Raw genomic sequence first — 23,345 nt, forward strand, 5'->3', positions numbered from 1 at the left:
AAGCAGGACTGAAGCCTCTGTTCTCTCTGAAATGGAAGAAAGCCATTCCAGGCAAGCTTAAAAATGCTGTTTCTCTTCTTTCATTCCAGATAAAGTGATTAGAAATAGGCAAAAAGAAAGGTTTGGAAAACACTGAGTGTCTTTAGGGTGCCAAAAAATTATGTTCTTAATTGAATTTCCAGCATCCTCCTGAAGTGCTGAGTTAGCATGTGTTCCGATGTTTCGTGTTCTTTGGGTCAGAAACAATTCTGCAGGCCGTATCGGGGTGATTTAGGGGTGATTTTGTGACTTTCACCCAGAGACACCAACCACAGTTGTACCTGTGTATTCATAGTCTCTTGATGATGAAGAAGTTTGAAGAGTTTTTGCATTGCTGATATACAAAACAACAATATTCTTCCATGAACACAGGTGCCGTATAAGATTCATGATGGTCACTTTTTTCCTTCCCTAAAAAAGTACAAAATGATAACTTGTGAGTCTTCAGGCCTGCTGCTTTCCAGGTGTCTTGGCTGGGAATGTGTTAAGGTGACCAAAGGCAGAGTCTGCTTTTCTCTCCATGCAGCCCTGGCACATCAGGGACAGGGAGCTGTCAACAGCAGTGACTCTGCTTCAGACAGAGTGCAGAGAGCCACGGGGAGTAATCACTGCAATTCCTTTTATACTGACTGCTGTGGCTTTGGCTTTGTTTTTGACTTACTTGCAAGTCTCAAAAACTGAAGTATAGGAAACTATGCAGCTCTGCCAACAATGAACTATCTACAGCAGGTGATGCACTGTCTTAAAAAAGAAATGTTAAAGATAGGGCTGGAAGGAACTTCAGAGATCAAGTAGTCCAACTCTCTGCCCCAAGGCAAGATCAACATTCTTCATCCATTCCTCATAGGTGTTTGCCTAAGTTCTTCTTAAAAGTTTTCAAAGCTGAAGGTTCTCCAAGTCTAGGCAGCTCATACTAATACTTAAACCATCCTTAATGCTGGAGAAAACAAGCAATTTTCTGAGATTCAGGACTAAAGATAATCTTGCTGCAATATAAGCCCTTCATTTCTTACCCTGCCAGTATATACATATACAAGAGATGATTCCCCTCATTCTGATTATAATGCATAATATGTTTATGATCTATTGTAATATTTTTCTGTATTTATGATCTATTGTAAAATTTTTCTGTTGTCTTCTGAAGGTTGAATCTGTGCAGTTCAGTTCTTCGGTTATTAGTCTTGATGGACTTCGGATCATTTTCTTTGCTCTTTTCTCAGGCTTCTTTAGGTAGTCCACACATAACTTGCAATGTGATTTCAAAAACTGGGCACAGTACTGTAGTTATTAGCTGCTGCCAATGAACGTCTTATTTCCCTCAAATTCCTCCTCATCTCTTTGTTTTCAGAGTTTAGAATCTCTCAATAATTAGTAAATTCTATTTCTTATGGTGGTCGCACAGGTGTGTTCAATAAAACAAGAGACTGTGAAACCTTCTTTTGAAAATAGTTGTATCTCAGCAACAAAACAGAGATATTATTCCTTGTTTTTTTCAAAATCTAATAAATCCTGTTAAACTTGAGGCAGCAAAATATCTTCATGCCCCTCTTCAGCTTAAGGACATGGATAGGAGCTCTGATGTCTAGCTTTTTATGCACAGGACAGTGTTTTGCAAAGTCTGATCACCAACATACCTGCTTTCATGGGAGAAAAATCCATTTAGGAAAAAATACTTCACAAAATGCACCCTCATCTTGAGTCAGTTATAGTTTTCCATTCAAAACTGTTAAATACCAAGATATTGTCTGACCCAAAAAATTATTTCTAAAGCTCATTTAAATTCATTTCTCATTTGTGCACTTCATACTTCAGATGTTGTGTGACTTTTTTTTTACCATAACAAATATGGAAAAAGAGGAGAGATGCAGAGTGTTCGACTTCATTATTTATCAAATAGAGGAATTTTTTTTTCTTTAGCTGAAAATGCAAAAAAAAGTTTTCATTTAGATGTTATGCTAAGATGCACAGAAAAAAAAATCATAGAGGTACTACTCCTGTAAATTCTGAATGTTGTCTACTGTCAGTAAAGTGTTAATTATAGCATGATTTTTATTTTCTAAATAAGTTTAAATTCCAGTTTTATGAAGTCCTGTTTTAAGTTTAAATCCTCATATACTTTTCAGTGCCTCATCCATGAAGAAATGCTTCTCATATGCACATATTTCAATGCTTGAGGTGGTAGCAAGTAACTGATACATGCTGTGAGCAGTAAATCTGCTCTCACAAGTATTTGGAAATGGTTGAAAGTGTCACTAATAGGCAGGTGGCAGGTTTTGTACAAAGACCTTGCTTGACTTGAATTTCAGAGTAGTTTGAACTTGTGACATAGTTTTTTATCTCTCATGGTTGAAATTTTTTCTCTTTGGAAAGGACAGCTGGCATGCACGGATGAAGAAAGCTGCTGCCTGACATTGAATCTGAGACATTCAGAACTCAAAAGTCATCTCTTGTGAAATTACAACACTGAAACACTTAGGCTGAGCCAAACCTTAAAAAAATTGTTACCTCTTCTGAAGATAGTTTAAAAAAAACCCTGTGTAGTTTATTTTTATCTTGAATGTGTATTGAATCTGTAAAGAATTTGTAAATCAGTAAAGAAAAATTATCTGTCTTCAGTTCAAATGAATATGTGAGATAACTAGCTAGAGAGATGTCAGCCATGCCAGTCACAGGCAGAGTAGGTAACTTGGTGCTGTAGTCAGGTTTGCTAACTAAAATGCTATTTTAGTGTTTATAAATTCAGTAAACTCTGGTTTGCATGTCCTGGATCTTGCCATTCATCTCTGAGAGCAGGACAAACTTGTTTAGAAGAAAGTAGCATTGTTTGCTCTGTAACTGCCGGCCTCCCCAGTAAGATTCTTCCCTTTAGTTTCAGATGACAGCGAGCTGCACACCAGTGGTACCCTGAAAGCATCAGAAAAATCAACCATGGAGCAATTAGTAGAAAGAGCCTGCTTCAGGGACTATCAGCGTTTGGGTCTGGGGACCATCAGCACCAATTCCTCTCGCTCAAAAACAGAATACTTAAGAATAACTGCACTGAACAGGATGTATTCCCTTTGCCGGAGGTGAGTTTACAAATTCACTAAAGTAGCTGAAACTAGAGACACATGTATGTATATGTGCATTAATATATTTGCATTTAAAATCTCTACTGTTCCTAAATAAAAAAGCAAGCTTCAGAAGCAATTATAAATAACTATTTTCTTCTAATTAAAAACTGTGTTACAGTTGACTTCATGAAAGTCATTTACTTAAAAAGTTTGTCATGTGCTGAGAGTCACATGCTGTGTTTTAGCACATCAGTGTTACTAAGTTCTTTTTTTTTGTTGTGAAAGCTGATGGAGTTTACTGACACTGCCCACAAAAATTCCTTTAATACAAAAGCCTATCTGCATGAGTCATATCAGAAGACATTTGCATTCTTCAGAGCCAGTTTAGGCTGGTCATTGCTTTCATTATGGACAATGGAATTGCCAGGAAGAAGGGCACAGAAGAAAAATACTAGGTCCTTTCTTGTTTTCTGACTTCTCTAGAGTACTGGTTTTCTTTAGTCACCATGGAGTACAGTGCAGATGAAGGCATGAAATCTGCTCATTTTCATTATGCTTTGGACATTATGCAAAGAACCCTTTCCTCCCCTAAAACCATGAGTTTTTAATATTCTCTAGGCTTTTTTTTTTTGGAAGATATAATTAGTATCTGAAAGAATTACAAATCTCAGGATATAAATACCTACTGCTATATTACTGTGGTTGCTTTGTAGACTGTAAATACCATGTACGTTTATTTTGTCTGAGGGCAATTGAATAAACGTTCAAGAATTGAATTTGCAGAAATAGTGTATATCGTAGAGGGAATAAAAGTTATCTAGTAAGCAGTAATTGTTTCTTGTTCCTCATCTTAGTTTCTTCTTAACACGTGAAATTGGCACTTTAGTTGATTTTTTGGAGGAGATAGAAAATGATATTTCATATTGCTTGAATCCTTCTTTCACTTACATGAACAAAACTACCACCTTGCTGTTTTCTCTTTAAAGGTATTATATCAGTGAATTTCCTAATCTCTCAGTGTATTGCGGTGTTTTAAACAGAACACAAAATTGCACTTTCAAACACTGTATTCCAAGGACTCTGTCTGTAAAATTTAAATATATTTTTCCATAAACCAATGACTATTGTTTTCATTGTGATACTTTAGGCAATCTAACATTCTTTCCTTTCAATTCTCATATTTCATATACAATTGTCAAAACGGAACTGCTGCATCATTTGCATACCTCAAATTCTGTTTTCTGTCATGCTTAAAAATACAGCTTCAGTATAGTGACAGATAAGGGAGATGCTAAGAAGAAACATACCACCTAATAAAATGTCACCTTAAATGGAAAGTAATTAGTAATGGTAGTGTTACTAATTTTTCATCGTTCAATCTCTATTTGAAATGCAGTTTGCTTAAATTAATGTATTTGCTAGGCTTGGACTAAAAATTACTTTCAAAAAATGAAAGCAATTTTAACAGTTAAGGTGTATTTCATTAAGATGTGTTTTCAGCTTGTAATTTTAGGAAGTTTTTCTTTTCATTGCTGAGCGTTTTGAAAGCAATTTTAATTGTTCAATTTTTTATTTTTTTTTCCACTTTGGTGTCAATGCAGTTATCCTGGGCTGCTGGTGGTGCCTCAGTCTGTGCAGGACAGCAGCCTGCAGAGAGTGGCTCGCTGTTACCGCCACAACCGCCTGCCCGTTGTCTGCTGGAAGAACACTAAAAACAGCTCCCTGCTGCTGAGGTCCGGGGGCTTCCATGGAAAAAGCGTGGTGGGCCTCTTCAAATCCCAAAACACACATCCCACGGGTGAGTTGATGGCAGCCAGGCTTTCCATAGAAGGAATTTCACGTGGAAATGCTTATTTTGCCAGAGGAAAATCAGTGATTGGATTGAATCAAAAGTCTCAGGATGTGAGTGGTTATCTGGATATTATTAGTTACTCTGTGTCAAAATCCTGAATGGCATGAAAGCAGTTCCAAAAATGTGAATGAATAGTTTGGACAGAGATTGGTCCAACACAGGATTTATCAGAATGGTTCATTTTTTGGAAGAATGTAGTATTAGGGTAACATTAATTTTGGAAGTAACATTCATTGACTTCCATCATTCACAGGCAATGTTTAGAATACTTCTGACTGCCTGGATTTCCATCTCATGCTGATAGCTTTTTCAGAGTTAATTTCATGCCAGGAATGAGTCAGTATTTTCTTTAATCAAACTGATAGTTGTTTAGAAATTATTCCAGAATTAGGCCATACTTTTTCTTTTTGGATGAAAAGGAAATGTGAGGTCACATTGGAGTACCAGAAACTCACCAAGATAGCAAAGAAATTCTGTTGTCCTTTTTATGTTTGTGTTTCTCCCCAGTAATGGCTAAAACTAATAGTTTCGACTCTATTCAAGTGTGTTCTGTAGAATTTTTCAAAACCTATGAGAAGCATACTGTACACCTATCTACAAGTGCCATAAAAGTAATTTGAAGATAACATGATTTTAATATTTTTACATAGTCCTCCATAACTTTTCCTTCACAGAATACCTTTATGAAGGCCACATTTTTCCTTCTTATTAAGAGCAATTTATATCAGACATAACGAGGTTTTGTGTGTATCAAATGCACCTTTAAAATCTCATTACTTCAAAGATATTAGAAAAATGTTTTTAATGTTAGTGTCTGGACTGACTGTTCAGGCTAATTTGGGAATCACTTATTATCTACTGAATATTCATTGCTATAACATTGATTGAATGTATCTCTTCAGTGTTTTACAAGACCATTTTTTAGTTGGAGTGATGAGCAGGGAAGGCAGTGAATTGAAATTTATATAATGTGTTTTTGTTGAAAGGATTAATATAATGAGTCAGTGAAGTACTACCAATAGTTAACACAACAGCTGCCAAAGCTAATGGCTGCACCAGTTCTTCCACATGCTTATGGTGTGAATCCCAGGCATGGCAATTCAAATGTTAGTCTTCAGCTGATTTAATACTGATTTTCCTGGCTGAAATACAGATGAGGCATCTTTTACCTGGTACAAATAGAGAATAAATTGAAAAAACATCTGCAGAAATGGTCTCAAAATTATGTAAAGACAAACACTTTGATGTTTTCTGCAGTAGTTTTCTGATGGTTTCTTTTCTTAGTTTTATATAGCCTTTTTATATTGCCATTGTCATATGTCCACCAGAATATTATGGAGTAGATAAACAGATTGACAGTAGCTGTGTCTGACAAATACTTGCTTCTGGAGTTACTGTTTCTTCTAAAGTTTGAAGAAAACTGAGAATTCCCTCAGGAAGGTACAGCAAGGAAAATAGAGAATATTTATAGGGTGTTTATCTTACTCTTAATGAAGTTGAAGCTTGTTGAAACGAACCTGATCAACAAAGGTAGTTATACACAGCTGCCTCAGCAGGAATTGTGTGCAGTGGAGGAAAGTCTGTAATGAAAAACGCGTTGTGAAGCAAACCAAGAGGACAAAGATAATTTGAAGTTAAATTCAAGTTGACACGTTAATTCTTTCCTAAGAAGAGACTTCATAGGAGTAGATTTTTATTGGTCAGTTCTGGATTGATACAGAGAAATAAGGAGGGCCTGCTGGAACTTAGGGAACATTTTTGTGATTTCCTGTTACATGGTGTGTTACGCAAGTTTTCAAAGCATAGTTGGAGATCAATATGTTATATAAGAAGCACAGAACATATTTTTAGAGAAATTATGCACAGTACTTAATTTCTGTGTGGAACCAAACTGCGTGTGCAACAGAATTGTGTTTTCTAACATCTGTCCAAAAAAAAAAATTATTAACAGATGTTCAAATATCAGATGGAGAGTATATAGGTCTTTTGAAATGTTCCTTGGAAACCTGCAAGTTGGTTTCTGAATTACTTTGACCTCTCTGGGAATTTTGTTCCAGAGCACTGTCATTCTAAATATGACATTCTACACCTAAACTAGCATTTATTGGTCAGCTACCCTGTGGAAAGAACTTTTATGTTTCTTGGACGTAGTAACACTATCCCAGAGAACAGTTATCTTGGTTCAGGCTGAATTTTTGATTGTATTAGGACTTGTAAGAGAAAGATGGAGCAACCTGTGACCAGGCATATAAAGCACATATTAGCATTGCAGGACTAAGCAATGCATTTCTTTCCTGACACAAAACCAAAATTAAACGGGATAAAGTTGCTTCTGGGATTTCCATCCCCATCTTTTGTTTAAATATATGTCGCTGTGGTGACCTCCACGTGTGATAGCACTTGAAAGGTGCTCATTCCATAGAAATCCCAGTTCACCTGTGCTGGTAGAGGGTAATGCTTTGAGTCATCTCTCTATGCTGCTGTGATGGGAAGAGCTGTGGTAAGGATGAAGGGGAAATTTTTCCGTCTCTAATCCATCACAAGGACATTTTTACCCTCAGTCTTTAATTCTGATATCTGCTTGGTTCAATGACAGACTTTGATATAAGTGAAACTGTTTTCTAAAACACACATGATACTCTTCACAAAATAAAACTTTTAAAGTGCAAGTGGTATAGACATTATCCTTTCATTTAGACAGTTCATTTCTTTTAATTTAACTCAATTGTTAAGAGCAAAATTGACTTTTGTAGTATTATTTCAAGGGCTAGGGAACCCAGAGATCATTCCAGTGGATTTTAGGATGTGTAAGTCCTGCTTAGGAGTAGAAGAGAAAATAATGTTCCTGCTCAGGCTTTTTCTACTTGGTCAGACAGAAACAGCATGATGTTTCCTACAGGAAACATCATCACTTCCTGATTGTACTTTCAATCCAGATAATAATTTCTATCTTGAAATTTCTTTTGCCACCTCCAGCTAATTAGCTTTTCTGTCTATTAGTTTCCAGCATAGAATCCGATTGGATCATCATTGGAGAAAATTTTTTACAATTTACCATTGTGTTTTGTCAAAATGCACTCAATCAAATTCTTTAGCTCGGTCTCTTATTCCAAATCTTGGCTCTTGTGAGCAAGATCCCAAATCCTGGTTTGAAAGCAGCTCTGAAACTCTTGCCCTATAGTAAGTCCAAAGATGGCTGCAATAAACTGGAATTCCAAAAATGTTGTTTGGCATTTGAAAAAGAAATAAACAGACTCATTGATACTGAACACTATTTTGTCGTTGTGCTATGGCGCAGGACCTGAGCTTCATCTCCTTTCCTTTAGTCCTTGCACCTGGACACAATGGGTGGAGTTTTTCTGGTTGGGATTATTTGTTTTTCTTATTTTTTAGAGGGTTTTCCCTTGGTTCTGTGTTTTGTTAATGGTTTCTTAACTCTTTTAATGGGCATTTTATACCAAGGAACCTCCAAATACAGGTAAGTAACCTACCGTTCCAGGAACGAGGAGGAGCTGGTTGAGCAGGGTTTTTACTTACTTTTGTTAAAGAAACCATTCTGTCTGTTTTCTGCACATTTTGCTGACAAGTAGCACAAACTTAGAAATGTTACTTTTTGTTTGGAGAGCGAAGCATTATCTTCACTCAGTTTGTGCTGATCACATAATGGCTAGTGATGAATGGTTTAAGTGGTGACCATGAGGTAAAAGTTTCAGAAGTTCAGCTTTATGTGGAATGCAAGAGAACATTGCTGGATCCTGCTGTGTAGCCAGGTGATGAACTCCTTGTCGTTAAAGGAAAGGCTTTTTGAACCTGTGGCAGACAAACTAGGACGTTTCCAGTGCTCTGCTTTACACAGTAAGCCTTTTATTCTGTGCATTTACAAACTGTTTGTTTTTTTTTAATGCAATCCATTCTTCTTCTGACTCTAGCTCCTGCTTCTCTAGAATCTTCAAGCAGTATAGAACAGGAGAAATACCTACAAGCCTTACTGAATGTGATATCCGTCCACTGCAAAATGAATGGCAGTAATACCCTCACTGTTAGCCCAACCATTGCTCTGTCTCCAGGTAAAACTGGTTTGTACACTGCTTTTCTCCGGCTAAGCTGATGAGTGACTTCTCTCTGATATGGTGCTAGTTCAGTGTTCCATATGAATTTTGTTGTTTCTTAATTGTTAGACTTTCCATGTAGCCAAGTCACTCTTAGTCTCAGTGAACATGTTTTCTCTGTGTGTAAAGGATGTTTGTAATCTTTCCTGAAATACTTTTCAGTATTAATCTGACAGTGAAGTCTTTTATAACTAGTTAAGCATAAACTGCATATGGAATAAAAGACTACCAAATTTTAGAGGATGCAAAATCTGCTCTATTTTATATAAAGAGGCAAAATCTGCTGTGTTTTGTATAATGAGGAAGTATGAGGTTGCAATATCAGAACAGGTAGCACTATTTAGCTGCAGCAGCAATGGAAGGTATATAGGCCTCTTTATGCATTACATACTCATAATGGGTTTCTGCTAATATGGTTTCAAAATAGAGCTCTTTTTGCAGTGACAACTCTTTCAAAATACACTTTTTTGAGTTATGCCTAGGTGGAACCATGAAGAAATTAATCCATGTTTATTTCAGTTATTTTATGATGAAATCTGGTGAGGTTTAAGTGAGGGTAACCCCGACATGTCAGGAAGGACTATGTGACTTGAAATTGTGTCTGTCTTGTCTTGGTTGTAATTGGCCTAATACTGCCAAACAGTGGCTTTTCTTGTAAAGTAACACCATCCCAAAGTGTGTGTGCTTTGCTTCATTTATTGTAAAATATGTTGATTGCTTAGCTGTATCTAACACGTCCATACTGTTGCCAAATGTACGCATTTGTCTTAAAAAATAAAGTACAAAGTTGGCAAGAATTAGCTGTATTGGGTGAAAAAGGGCATTTTATCAGTCATATTGTTAGTCTGGTTAACACTGTAGCGTTTTTAATCTTCTATTTTTTTTTTGGCTGACTTTAGGCACTGAAACGAGGGCTTCAAGAATGTCTACTGTGTTTAAGCAGGTAGTGCCAGGACATTTGGATGTAAATCTATCCAATAGCTTTGCTCGAGGAGGTTAGTAAGACTAGCTCAAAGTCTGTTATCTGAAGTAATAAATGATGAAAAAATGTTAGTGAAATAAAAATAATTATACTCTTTATTGATTCATTGCTCTGTGAAACAATGAAACAGAAATTAGAGTGGCCTCAGTCCACAACATTATCTAATTTCTGTTCAAATCCTTTACTTACCATTGAAATAAAGGTGGTTTCATGTTGGAATTAGTGAAAAATTAAGCACTCAGATAGGGATGATGTTTCTAAATTATTTGTGATTCGTCCATATTTTTAATTTGTCTGTGTATGGCCTGAAAATGCTTATTTTAATATAAGAATTTAATAGACTTTAGAATCTGCAATTACAGATCATTCCAATATGTGTCTGAAGCTTAGCTGATGCTTCATAACATTGCAAATAATCTGTGAATAATTTTACTCTAAGTAGTAGGGAGTTATGTGGCCAGGTGTAGTAGGTAGGGAGATAAAGTACGTTCTTTGGAAATAGTTATTCCTAGTTACAGGAGCCCATCAGTGTCATTTCTACAAGAACATTTCATTCTCTTAGGGGGATTCCATCTACTTGTACACTTCTATTCTAATGGAATTAATATGATTTTGTATATGCAACGTGTACATACATTAGTGTACCAAATTCCTTAAATATAGGTTTGTTAAAATAGGGATGAATCTATTCCATAAGAAAGGGCATTTTATATTTGCTTTACTACCTTTCAGCCGTGAAGGCTCCTTTTACAATTATTTCTAAGCATCTGAAAGTTGTTTTTCTTCTCTTTTGATATCTCATCTAAAATTAGTTAGATTTACATCGACCTTTTACATTTACATTCCAACCTAAATCTTCTTGTGTGATACAAAACCTACAGCTCTATATAAGGAAGGATAAAAATCCTTTATAGAGAAAAACTTTAGAAGAGATGAATGGGATTAAGGAAACGAGAGAAGGAAAAACACAAGAGGGAGGGAGAAAGGAAGAAGATGCTCAGAGATTTGTAGGAAAGTGATGTGAGAATTGTGGCAGAAGGGAAGAGAGGAAGGGCAGGAGAGGACGTGGGGACCACCAAAGAATGGGGAATTCTGTGCATTTTCATTAATCATAGTGAATGCATATTTCTTATCTAAGAGCCTTGTTCATGGTCTGTGCTCACTGTGTTGTTACTGTGTCGTAGCTGGAGATGAATAAAGCTGGTGATGTGGGCGAGAGAGCTGGGGCTAAGGGAGAGCGGGAGGGAACAGTGGCTGCAGTTGCTGGATCAGTGGTGCCGTGCCCAGGCTGACAGCCCTGGAGCAGTGGCAGTGCTGGTGGCTGGCAGCAGAGGTTTGGTTGTGTTCCAGCCCCTTGTGCCAGCACAAAAGCACCAGCAGCCAAGCAGTGCTGAGGGGCAGCGAAGGTGCTGCAGATAAGTCAGGGAAGGCTCGCTGCTGGCTGTGTGGAAGTTGTCTTCTGAAGATGAAGGGATTGCTGAAATAACTGCTGCTGGTTTCTAGGATTAGAGGTCGTGGTAAGTGTGATAGGATGAGTTTGTTGCTACTCAGAGAGGAAAAAAGGAGCCTGAAGGCAGTATTGGGTCACAGGCATGCTGTTTTATTGGACACTGAAATCTCTTGGCTGAATTTCAGCAGTAATCAGGAGGAGGGCAAGGAAGTTATCTTGTGTCTTGCTGGATGGCTGCCACACCTGCCCTGTGTATCTGAAAGGTGTCTGTTCACAGTTCAGCAGGATACACGAGGACTTTGTTGAAACATGAGAATGTTTGACAAGTACAGTGGGAGCCCTAGGGAAGGTGAGAAGTTGACAGGGGAAGAGGGAACAGAGAAAGGGAATGTCTCCCTGGCGAGAAGTAAACACTAGGGGTTTTAGATTAGCTGATATAATTCTTTTAAAAGAAATTCTAAAATACACGGAGTATATAAAATCTCTAAAATTTTTCTCAAATCCATTATTACAAACTTTCTCACTACTTCTTCACAGCTAGATATATTTCATATGTGAAGCAGCAAGCAGCTATGGATTATATACTGCACTGTGCAAAATACAATAGCAGTGTTTTTGTGGTTTGAATTCTGGACCACTCTTTCTTTCCTTGTGTTTATTATCATACATACCAAGGCTCAAAAGCCAGGTTCAGCTGTGATACACCAGTAGAAAATGACATTTTCTATTTTTTTTGTTCCAGACAATGTATTTTTAATACATGCCATTTTAAAATATAAGTTCGAATATATGTTCCAGTGCCTGAATCATATTTCTCAGTTTTTTAAAACCGTCACCGTTCTGAACATTCATCAGTTGTTCTGAATATTTGTGTCTGTGTCAAGTATGATTTTTTACTTTATCTGGAACATTGTCACGAAGCATCTGCCCAAAGCTCAGTCAAGTTGGTTTTGATCTGAACTATTTGGTCAAATAGTTATGTTTCATAATATATTTTCATTCTCTGACCTTTTCTTGGTTGATATTTTTCATGAGAATTGTAAGTTCACTCAAAAGCCATAGCTTTTCCTCTTATATTACTTTGTAAGTATAATGTGGTTCTACAGAGCAGCACTTCTTACCTGGCATTGCTGTGTAATTTAGCAGAACAAAAAGTTTTCTCAGTATGTTTTGCTGCTATTGGAGAAATACTAGGATATTTCTAATTTAAAAATACAGACCCAGCTCAGAGAATTATTTTCAAAGCAGGAAACATGAACATTTCAAGTATTATTTAATAGCATATTTGTATTAAATGGACTCGGTTATGTTGATGTGGATTTTGAGCCAAAGATACATGCACTGATAAACATATAAGGCTCCCACAGAAAATAATGATTTTTGCAAGAGAAGAGATCTCTTTCTGTGATAGATATCGCATGTTTTCTAAATTGTATACTTGTACACAAGCCTTTAAAAATGTTTGTAGGTGTAAGAACTAATATCTTGCATTCTGCTTTAATTTTGAGGTCCATCAAATTCTACACTTAATGTCCCTACACTAAACCATTTTTTTATAACGAGCACTAATGTTGGGATTTTTAATTGAACTAACTTTCCACTGGATAGAAACTTTCAATAAATTTTTCAACAGAATGATTTAATCATTACATTTCCTTTGGTATTATAATTATGGAAAAACACATGATGGCTTTGCTACATGTTTGAAGCTATTGCAATGACAATAGAAATTATTCCTGTTTGATAAATGGATACCTCCTTCCCATTTTATATTGGTTTTGTGGCTTGATTGATGTTTTGTCTTGTGATGCCTAAGATTTGTGCTGTCTAATAAATCATGTTCTATAAAGAAATGCAATATATACTAGATCTTTGGAAATTAATAAGTAACCCTTTTCTTCTCTCCTGCAATGTGTTTCGCTGCAATGTGCATTCCATTCCTCCTCCTTCTGTCTTAACTGTTATCTGCCAGTCCTTGGGTACAGAGATAAATGTTTCACTCATTCCAATTCCAAATCAGCAACTAAGGAAAGAGTCCATCAAGGTACTGTATTCTGTGTCCTGAAAGCCCATTCTTTTCTACCATCCTCTGCTACAATGTCTTAATTCCTTCTAAAGTGATACTGACAGAAAGCCTTGTTTCTGCATTAACAAAATTTTGGAGTTTTTAGCTCAGTGTTGTGGATTTGTTATGTTTTGGAGGTTTTTCAGCCATTGAATGTATGCACAGTGATAGTGATGTAACACAGTATGTAGAAAATTTTCTGTGTGAAAATTTTAAACAGCTAAAACTCAGTTCTGGACAAGAGTTTAGTATTCCTACTGCTTTAGTAAAGTAGCTAAGAAACACTGTTATATATCTAGTCAATGAATTTCTTTCCATAGTTGTTATTAATGTTAATGAACAGGGGAAAATTGATTACTGTCAAATCAGAAAGTCATAATAACACAGCATGTGCCAAATAATGAAAGCAAGATACTGCTAACAAAAAGAAGCTACTAGGCAAACGTACAATAGAAACATAATTGTGCCTTTTAATCACTGCTGTCCTTGCTGGTAACCATGTTCATCTGCATGAATTTGTAGCCAGTTTTGTTGCTTTTGATGTGCCACAAGTGCCAATGATGGTTGCATTTGTGAAATGCTCTGAAGTGTCACTGTGTATTTTTGTACACTTCATCTTTGGGCACAGCAGTCTGTGTTGGAGCTTGCATTTTTCATACCAAATGAATGAGTACTTCTTTCTCTTATTAAGTGTTTGCTGTGATTTCTGCCTGCTAAACTCCTTATTATCTCACGTATAGTAGCTGAGACGTGGAATAGAAGTTTGTACTAAACACACTCCTTTACTACTTGAGGTTTTTTATAGAAGTGGCTGGCTGTGAAGTGGGAGCTTTTGAGAGCTGTTACTGACTCAGAACTCCTTGCCAGCCATTCTCAGTTGCTGCAGTTCATCTGCTCACATCTCAGACTAGCAGCCAGACAGGCAGACAAGCTCAGCTGTACAGACAAGTCTCTGTTGAGAGTTATCATACAGAATTATTTATTTTTTTTATAGAAACTCAATACTGCTTCTAAAAAATAGAATAAAATTATTTTGCTGGTTGAGCTATCTCAGTGGAATTTACTGTTATCTGCATCTTTTTTCTTCTCTGCAAGAAATGTTAACTATGCACATTATTGGATTTTCCTGAAGAGGGGTGGGTGTTGGTCCTATAGTGTCTAAATTTCTAGTACTATGAGGTATTTCTGGTGCCTCTTTCGGATATCTTGCTTCACAGATTTATGGACAAGAGTCTCTTGTAATAATCTGATTTACTGCGTATTGAGATAAAGAATTTCACACTGCCATTTGGACGCCAAATTTAGTCTGCTTTAAGGGATTTGGTTTTCAAGTAGTGCTATTCATACTCTGAGAATCCAATACCTTTCACATGCCTCACACTGCACACACAAAAACAATCTTACAAAATCCTGGTTATTAACTGAGGTACGAGAAACAGAAAAATACTTACTGCTTGTCCTTTCTTCTAGCATTAAACAGGCCTTGGTAATCTGGTTTATTGCTACTTTATCTTATGTTAAAATCACCAAAACTTGTTCAAGCATGATGAGATTAGAGCATGTCTGTGTGCTGTAGGAGGTTCCTCCCCTGGCAGTGCCAATGGAGCTGCAGCAACAAGGTGGACAGTGGCAAACTCAGAGTGCTGTTGGGATGTTGGTGTGATGCCATTCCAAAATTGCCGCTTGCAGGTGCAGTCTGTGGTTCCACATCTCACTGCACTTCATGTTGTTGCAGGCTTTGGGATTTCTGTACTTTCCTGATCTCTGTCCCTCTAGAAATTTCATTTCCATGCACTTACATGAACATTGCTATTTGCAAGTTGTGATTTATTACTGATATCTCAGCAACTATTTTCTCTACAGTAGAACACACTCTGCAGAGTTAGATGAGTGTCTGAGCTTAAACAACAATGCAGTGGGATGGTTTTGACAATTTTTGTTACAAATCTATTTCTTTCCAGTACATGCTGTTAATTATGTCCTGTGAGGGATGCATGTGACATGTTCAAGCATATGTCATAGTAATTATGGTCCCCAGTGCCTCACACAGAGTGTTTTTAAAATATTCTTCATCCTCACGAAGGTGTATGGGCGAGTCTTCGTTCAAGCAACCGATTTATCAACACTCAGACTCCATTCATTGATGTTGGTGCAAGACTTGCAGGGAAAGATAACACCCCTCCCTACAGCAGCAGCTCTTTTCTGCAAAGTCAGCTTCTGAGAAGACAAGCAGCCCTCTATATATTTGGAGAAAAATCTCAGTTACGGGTAATGACAATTTCTTCTTTTTTATGTTTAATGTAGTTTTTATGTGGTTGAGTTTAATTATTCTCATATTTTAACAAACAGTAAATGATACTCCCGATAACATGGAAATATGTTATGACAGAAACAAAACGTTGTTACCTGGGGAAGCAATTATCAGGGAAGGAAACCTTCATTACTGTGGGCAGCACTAAACTCACATCAAGCCAAATTGATGAGAATAAGGCCAACCCAGAACTCCTGATCTGATTACCTGAAGAGAACCGTGATGTCTACAGTTTTGCACCTATTATTTGATAGATTTTAATGTTTTAGATGCAATTGTTTGAAAAACAGGCATCCTCTAATTCTTAGTAGTTTTACTTGTTTTCTGAAAATGTTTTCAGATTTTTTTTAATCTCTGCATTCAAAGATTCATAAAACAGCTTTTTTTTCTGCTTTCTTATTCAAAATGTGAACATACATAAAACACTAAGGTATTTTTTGAAATGCAAAAGGCCCAAAACCCATTATTGGTAGTGGGAAAGTACTCCCCTATTCATTTTTTTCTGAAATTATTTTCTATCAGGTGGTAGAGGAGACATGCTGTACCAGAATAATGCATCAATTACATAAAATTAAATTACTGTATTCCACTAATTATGACTGTTTCTATTTGTTTGATTTCTTGATGAATGAAAAGTGAAGAGTTCAGTCATACATCTACATCTGTGTAGCAGAAACTACTTCATTCTGCTGAATATCATGTCATATAAGTTGATAAGGAAAACAGAAATATACAACATTTTAGGGAAATGGTGCTACTTTCCTCAGTTGCTTTTGTCATGCATTATTTACCATTGTTGAGTTATTGAATTTATTTTTGAACCATGCCAAAATATAAATAGAATTAAAACCAGGCTTTCACTTTCCTACATTTTCACTTGGCATTCTATGAAAGAGCTTAATGAAGATTATTTGCAGGCCAAGTTTAATTCAATGAAAGGAATTTCTGAAGAAAACTCAATAAATTTGGCATGAACATCTTCAGTGATTCTTCATACATGAGAATTGTTTCTCCTCATAATGTTCTCCATATTATCCTTTTCATCATAATCCATTGGGTTTTGGTGGGGTTTTTTTCAATCAGCTAACTTGTTCTCTTAATTCAGTCCTCCTCTCTCATTGCTAAATGCAGTAAGTTAAATAAACCATAAGGAATTCTGCTAGGAAAACCATCCAGCTGCTGCTCTGTGCTGAACGAGGTTCTTCAGACAAAAAACTCCCTCAATGTCCAGGGATTGTTCAGATGACTCAGCTGGTTTGCAGTTTGGGGCTTCTTTTTGGGTGTGGGGGCTATTTTTTTCTGCTTTAGTGACCTCTCAAAATGTGTCCTGCACTATTCATATGTCATACATAAAGATATTTTCATTTTTATTTGTTTATTGTTGATTAGCTTTAAAACTGTTGAAGGAAGTTATACACACTATGTTGTGTATAAGGAACTGAACAGATTGTCACGACTTTGGTTTTTCACCACAATAACTGTTAGAATAATTCTAATTATTATTGAAAATATGACTGCTGTGCAGTACGTTCTACTGTTACGGTTATAGCTGGGTACTTTATTGTGGTACATTTTGCAAGGATTTTTATTATATTTTTTGTTATCCTGGGCAGGTGTTTAACTACACCGATTTTTCATGAGGAATTAATTACTTAGCAATAAAGCAGGCAAGACTTTGGGATTTAAGGAGACTGTCAGTGAAAAATATGCTTCCCTTTTAAATTCCATCTGCTGTTGTCCTTTTCATGCAGGGGTTCAAACTTGATTTTGCTTTGAATTGTGAATTTGTTCCTGTTGAATTCAGTGACATCCGACAGACAAAGGCGAGCTTTAAAAAGCTGATGAGAGCTTGTGTTCCCAGCACTATTCCTACCGATTCTGAGGCAACATTCCTCAAGGCACTTGGGGAGTCAGAGTGGTTCCCACAGGTAATTTATCTGACAGGTACTTCTGGTAATCTATGTGCAGTACTGCTCACACAAAATAAATTCCAAGCTCTTCTGACAGAGGACTATTGTGTTTTAACCAGCTGTTCTTCTTTGCTCATCGTGAGCACTTTGCATGCTATCTATTCTGGCATTACACAAGCATTGCTATTATTTTAATACCATCATAACATTTACAAATATGGGAGGCATTTTTATAACAAAATTTATGTTTTATAATATGGAATACCCACACAAAGAGGGATGACTGGGTTTTCTGTCCATATAAATTCATGGTCTTTGTTTGAAATTATTTTATATATTTTTATATATATATATTAAAATCAGAAAAAGAGATGTGGAACAATAAATGACGTTTTTGATTTTAAAACCAGTATTTGACTCTTCCTATGTGTTCCCACTCTGGATTTTAGTATGCACAAGTTAAAAAACAAGCAAACTTCTGTTGTGGGGTATGGGGAAGTGTTTGCGAGGAAGAGAGGATTTTATGTGTGTTACTCTCTTCTCTCTGAATCTGTACCTTTATTTCCCTTTCTCAGATTCCTTTACATAAGTATTAACCAAACAAAGGCAAGACTGGAGCAAACTTTGCAAAATTCAAATTAAGAAAAATGTGGGAAAGCCAGCTCTTTGTAAATCTAAAACCACTTTAATTACAGTGAATGGTTTTAACAGCTGCTTGTTATGTTTGGAATCCACTGCAGAATATACTTTTCTCAAATGCAATTAATCACAGAAAGCAGAATAGAAACTTATGCTGATTTCTTAAGGAGGAATTGTGGAATTACTCACATGTTACTTGTGAGTAACGTGTCAGTTACCACACATCGGGAAATGCACTCCTGGTCAAAATGTGCTGCAAGGAGTGGCTTAACTTCCTCCCTGAGGTGAGAACAGGAGCTGCTCATGGGTGGGTCTGGCCACCAAGGTTCTCAGGAAGGGCAGAGTTTGGGAGAGCATGAAAAAGACTTGACTTCCTCATCATGTGAACGTTTTCCATCACAGAGTGGTTGAGCAAGTTCATAAGTGTGGATAAATTAATCGAATGTCATTTCATCATTGAATTGATGAATTAAACATGTCCCCGTAGCAGCCCAGGGATGGAGGGCAGACAACACTGGAGTTACTCTCTCTTGGCCTGTTTCAGAGGATCATTCTTTGCTTTGAGTCCATCACTCTGCTGAGGACTAGGACGTAATATCAGACACTAGCTTTGTTACATTTAAACCGCTTTTCTGTGGTTTAAATCATGTCATATCTGACTTATGTGATAAAGCTAATTTATGACTGATAAAGTTAATTCATAACTGATTGGGCACATTTTCTACTATTCCCATAAAAGAGCATAGATCTGTCATCTCAGAAATGTTTTCATTGTATTATGCTTTCCTCTTCTGGGCAATAGAAGTTTAACATGACTGATTTTAACACTGTATGGACTATCTCTTTATAAGAATGTGAATGCATAGAAGAAAATTGAAGTGCTGCCCTGTCTTCTGAACACAAATTATAAAACTAGGGGTTTGCATTTTTAACAGTGAATCTGTAAAACCAGATTGCATATCAGTTTCCTCATTAAAGATGGGGAAAAACAGTCTTTCTTCTATTCTACTGCCTAAGAAAGCATAGAAGAATAAACAAGCTTGGTTTTCAAAGTGGCTCTCTTTTCAGTCCTTTCCTGTAAAAGTTGCAGGGAAATTAGTCTTTTTGGGTTGGGTTTTTTTCTAAGTAATGACTGTGTAAATGCTCAGAAGAGTCAAGGTTATTCTATCACAATTGCCGTAGCAATATTCATCAGTTTTTTAAGAGGAAGAAAGCAGACTGCCATGAATAAGGATGAATTTTCTGGGGTTTAATTGTTATTTAGTTGATCTTTTTTCCTTCTGTCTTCTTCAGTTGAATTTTGTTCTCACTTTCCTGTGCCTTTTGTACTTTCTGAACTTACTTTTTTTTCCTTCTATAAATGATCTTATATGATTCTTACCATCTTTTGTTTGTTTTCCTGTACTGTTTTCTTCCTTCTTTCAGGCTTTTATCTTTCCTGTTGCTTCTATTGGTTGGATTATGTTCAGTGCTGCACAAAGAACAGTTTCACTCTGCTGTAAAAAACTGAATTGTTTATGTATTACCTGTTATGTTGTTTTCCAAGAGTGCATTCATAATATACAAAAATGGTAAAATCATCATATAGATTTTTCTTTTTAGTAATAATGATGTGAAGGCTTATAGTGAGATAAAATTGCCCAGATTCACCTGAACTTCTTTAACCTGCTTATTTTAGCATCACTGTGTAATGAGTATTAAAGTGCAAATAATTGAAGTGTCCTCTTTTGATATATTTTAGCCTATCTGCCCAGCTGTCTAAACTGTTTCTCTATTGTTGTTATTATTGTTCAATTCATTAACTCCCAACTTCCATGGGACTGAATATTAGTAATATTATCCAGTAAATACCTTGCATGGGTTCTCCCATCGAAGTACTTAGTGACTTTATGGAATCTTAACATTTCACAGGAAATTATTTTAGTGTGGAGCCCAGGATGGAATTTCTCTCTAGTAAATCTGTCAACTGTGTTGTTCCCATTCTTCTTTTTATGACAGCTGTTTTATTACAGTACTCATTGGCTTTAATACTTTAAGTTCCTATCTTTAAAACTTCCCTTAGTTTTATTGTAGCTCAGATGGAAATCCTTAGACTGTTACTTATTATTGTTGCCCAATTGGTTGCATCAATGTATTTCTCTGTGCTATATGTAGATCCAGGAATACCTTTTTAAATATGAAAATATTCTATTTATTGATATCATCTAAAGATTTATCTAGAGTGTGTTACTCATTCATAATATTTTATAGCTTCACAGGATAATGCAACTGGGTGTGATCATCTCTGAACTCCTGGAAAATGGTTCTTCCGTTATGGTTTGTTTGGAAGATGGCTGGGATATTACTGCTCAAGTAAGCTGCTATAAAAACCTTGAAATAGTTAAATATTAAGAAAAAACACCAGGCAATCACTTTTTTACACAAGTGATGGATAATTTGGTATGACATGAAAAAATTTGTGTTGTGGCAGTAGAGGAGAAACCAGAATGCATGAATCCTTGCATTCATTTGCAATTTATTTCATGACATGGTTCCTTACAATGAATTCATTCCAAAGGTTCTGATGGTCTTAACAGTTCTAAGGCTTAGATATAAGATCTGCATTCCTGCACCTGACTATTGTGTAAGAATGAAAGGTAAAAGTTGCCACAACTGTTCATTTATCATTTTAAACACTGTACATTTTAAACACAGGAGAAATTTCTTCTCTCCCATTCAATTTCCGTAAGTAATGTTAGGAGACCTCACAGGGAGAAAACTGAATTTGTGCCAAAGTGCCTGTAACACCTGCTGCAAGGACAGATCACCTCAAACTGTAAATTAGGTGAATCAAGATCTGCTGCCTTTCTTAATAGATGCATTGTGTCCATGCTGCTGCTTCATAATTCAGAAGAGAAACACAGATACCCATGATTCTAGTAAATAAAACCTTCATGTGCAGCCAGCACATGGTAAACAAGCACACAGAAGAATGTGACCATAATTATTGGAATCATTGCCAAACAATGAAGAGTAGAGAGGGGAGATACATAGCTGCAAGTGCAAGAAGGCTGTGCTGCATTTTAAAGTCTCCTGAGATGCTGTGTATAAAAACAGGCTGCAGTTGGCTGGAGCAAAAGCTCTAAAGTCACCCTCAGGACCAATTCTTTAATGCTTTTTTTTTGCTGAGGTAGTAGATACTATATTTTAAATGTTTATTATAGAAAGCGTTTTATTTCAAACATTGTTTAAATGTGGTAAGCATTGTAATCACCTCCCAAGTCTGTAGCTGCTTAGGTTTGACTTCTACAGATGCAAAAAGTCTCAATATAACTGCAGCTTTTTCAAGTGGAATATTATTTGGTTTGCTTCATAAAAGTACTTAATTTATGTGATAAAATACTTGTCATTGAATTCACACAAAAAATTTTGTTTTCTTGAACAATAAACAGATTACGGAAGGCTTAAATTCATTTGCTAAAGGTTTCGCCTCACTTCTGTCACTCGTAACACAGAATATCCTGTCCTGTGATCTAGGTGGTATCTCTGGTGCAGTTACTCAGTGATCCCTTCTACAGGACCCTTGAAGGCTTCCGTATGCTGGTGGAGAAGGAATGGCTCTCTTTTGGTCACAAATTCAGCCAGCGCAGTAATCTGACCCTCAACTGTCAGGGTAGTGGATTTGCTCCTGTTTTCTTACAGTTCTTAGACTGTGTGCATCAGGTAAGCCAGTCTCTAACTTACATTTACAAGAAGGTTTCATGAGGAAATGTGTATATTCCAATATTTCAGATGTTATAGATACAGGTTTGGGAGAAGACCAGTAAAATCATTCCCTAGGTTTTATTGAAGTGGATGGATTTCACCTCAAGAAGAACTGGAATGGTTGTCTAGAGGAGACTGACCCAAAGGAGATTCAGAGGGATGGTTTGGGAGTATTGCTCTATTAAGGTTATTTATGTAGAGGTTTCAATTAGAAGGTTTTTAAGCTATGACTGGCTTTTAGAGTCCTTTATTCAGAAGGAAGAAAGGACTGATTTCCAGTACCTTGACTAGGCAGTTTTTAATTCCTTGTGCCTGATGATGAGCCTTGAAGAGGCCTCGTACTGCACCAGTTCTGGAAACAATGACAGCTATAAACCAGAGGTTCTGAGATGTTCTGATTTTTATGTCTAGCGCATGTTCAGAAGAAGATGGACACCCACAATTGTGTTGTGTAGGAAGAAATTAGGTTAAGATGATTATACTCTTTTTGGGTTGATTCTGAAATCTGTCCTTCATCTCGAACCACTAAATGTAAATTCTTTGCAGAGATTCTGTGTATGCAAACGTAGGAGGGGTTCTTGCATAGTTCCTCTTGTACATGTATCCTTCTTTTCCCACTTCTCTGATTTTTCTTGCTGAAAAAGCTGAACGTTTCCTTGGCATTATTAACCTGCGTTAAAATGTATGGATGACTGTGTATCACAGAAAATAACTGTTAAAGTACCAGCCTTTTTACTGGGAACACACATTCATAGTGAATAATTGCTTGAAAGAGGAGTCTGTGAGTAGTCTTATTCTGCTACCTGAAGAAAACTCCACAAATTAAATAACTTACTAAACCAATGGAAAGCAATCTTCAGATGTATCTATGTGAGATTGATAATGAATGAGCTCATAAGAAGATGAGTGCAAAACATGTTACGGAAAAAAATCCCCAGTTTTGTTTGTGTCCCAATGTTAAACCTAGCAGCCTCATTATTGCTGTTCTTGGAAGTTAATAAATCATATTCTTGGAATTTGCATTGATTCCTACAGCATTCCCCTTACGAAAACCTTAGAAATATTTGTCACATCTTCCCTTTCATCCATTTCCCAGTGGTTGCGGTCGTAAGGTTATTTTTTATTTGAAATTGGGAGATTTCTCTAAAAAGGATCAGTACTGCATTTTTCGTTCAAATAAGTTAATCTGCC

At 36.4% G+C, this 23,345-nt stretch overlaps 1 protein-coding gene across 2 annotated transcripts in view; it reads left to right on the forward strand.

The window, feature by feature from the left end:
* SBF2 (SET binding factor 2) overlaps positions 1-23,345 on the forward strand; it is a 231,367-nt gene that overhangs the window by 190,954 nt on the left and 17,068 nt on the right. The window contains exons 26-34 of one of the 2 annotated variants that reach the window (XM_066187541.1): positions 2,909-3,107; positions 4,694-4,890; positions 8,874-9,011; positions 9,953-10,048; positions 13,458-13,529; positions 15,634-15,818; positions 17,613-17,789; positions 20,661-20,762; positions 21,927-22,112. In XM_066187541.1, coding sequence (XP_066043638.1) covers positions 2,909-3,107; positions 4,694-4,890; positions 8,874-9,011; positions 9,953-10,048; positions 13,458-13,529; positions 15,634-15,818; positions 17,613-17,789; positions 20,661-20,762; positions 21,927-22,112 — 1,352 coding nt within the window. The remainder of the gene's footprint in view (positions 1-2,908; positions 3,108-4,693; positions 4,891-8,873; positions 9,012-9,952; positions 10,049-13,457; positions 13,530-15,633; positions 15,819-17,612; positions 17,790-20,660; positions 20,763-21,926; positions 22,113-23,345) is intronic. The other variant, XM_066187542.1, reaches the window with a different exon arrangement.

This window comes from Chamaea fasciata, unplaced genomic scaffold (assembly GCF_029207755.1).
Source record: "Chamaea fasciata isolate MVZ Bird 193981 ecotype frontalis unplaced genomic scaffold, bChaFas1.0.hap1 SCAF_7, whole genome shotgun sequence".
NCBI classification, from domain to species: Eukaryota; Metazoa; Chordata; class Aves; order Passeriformes; family Sylviidae; genus Chamaea; species Chamaea fasciata.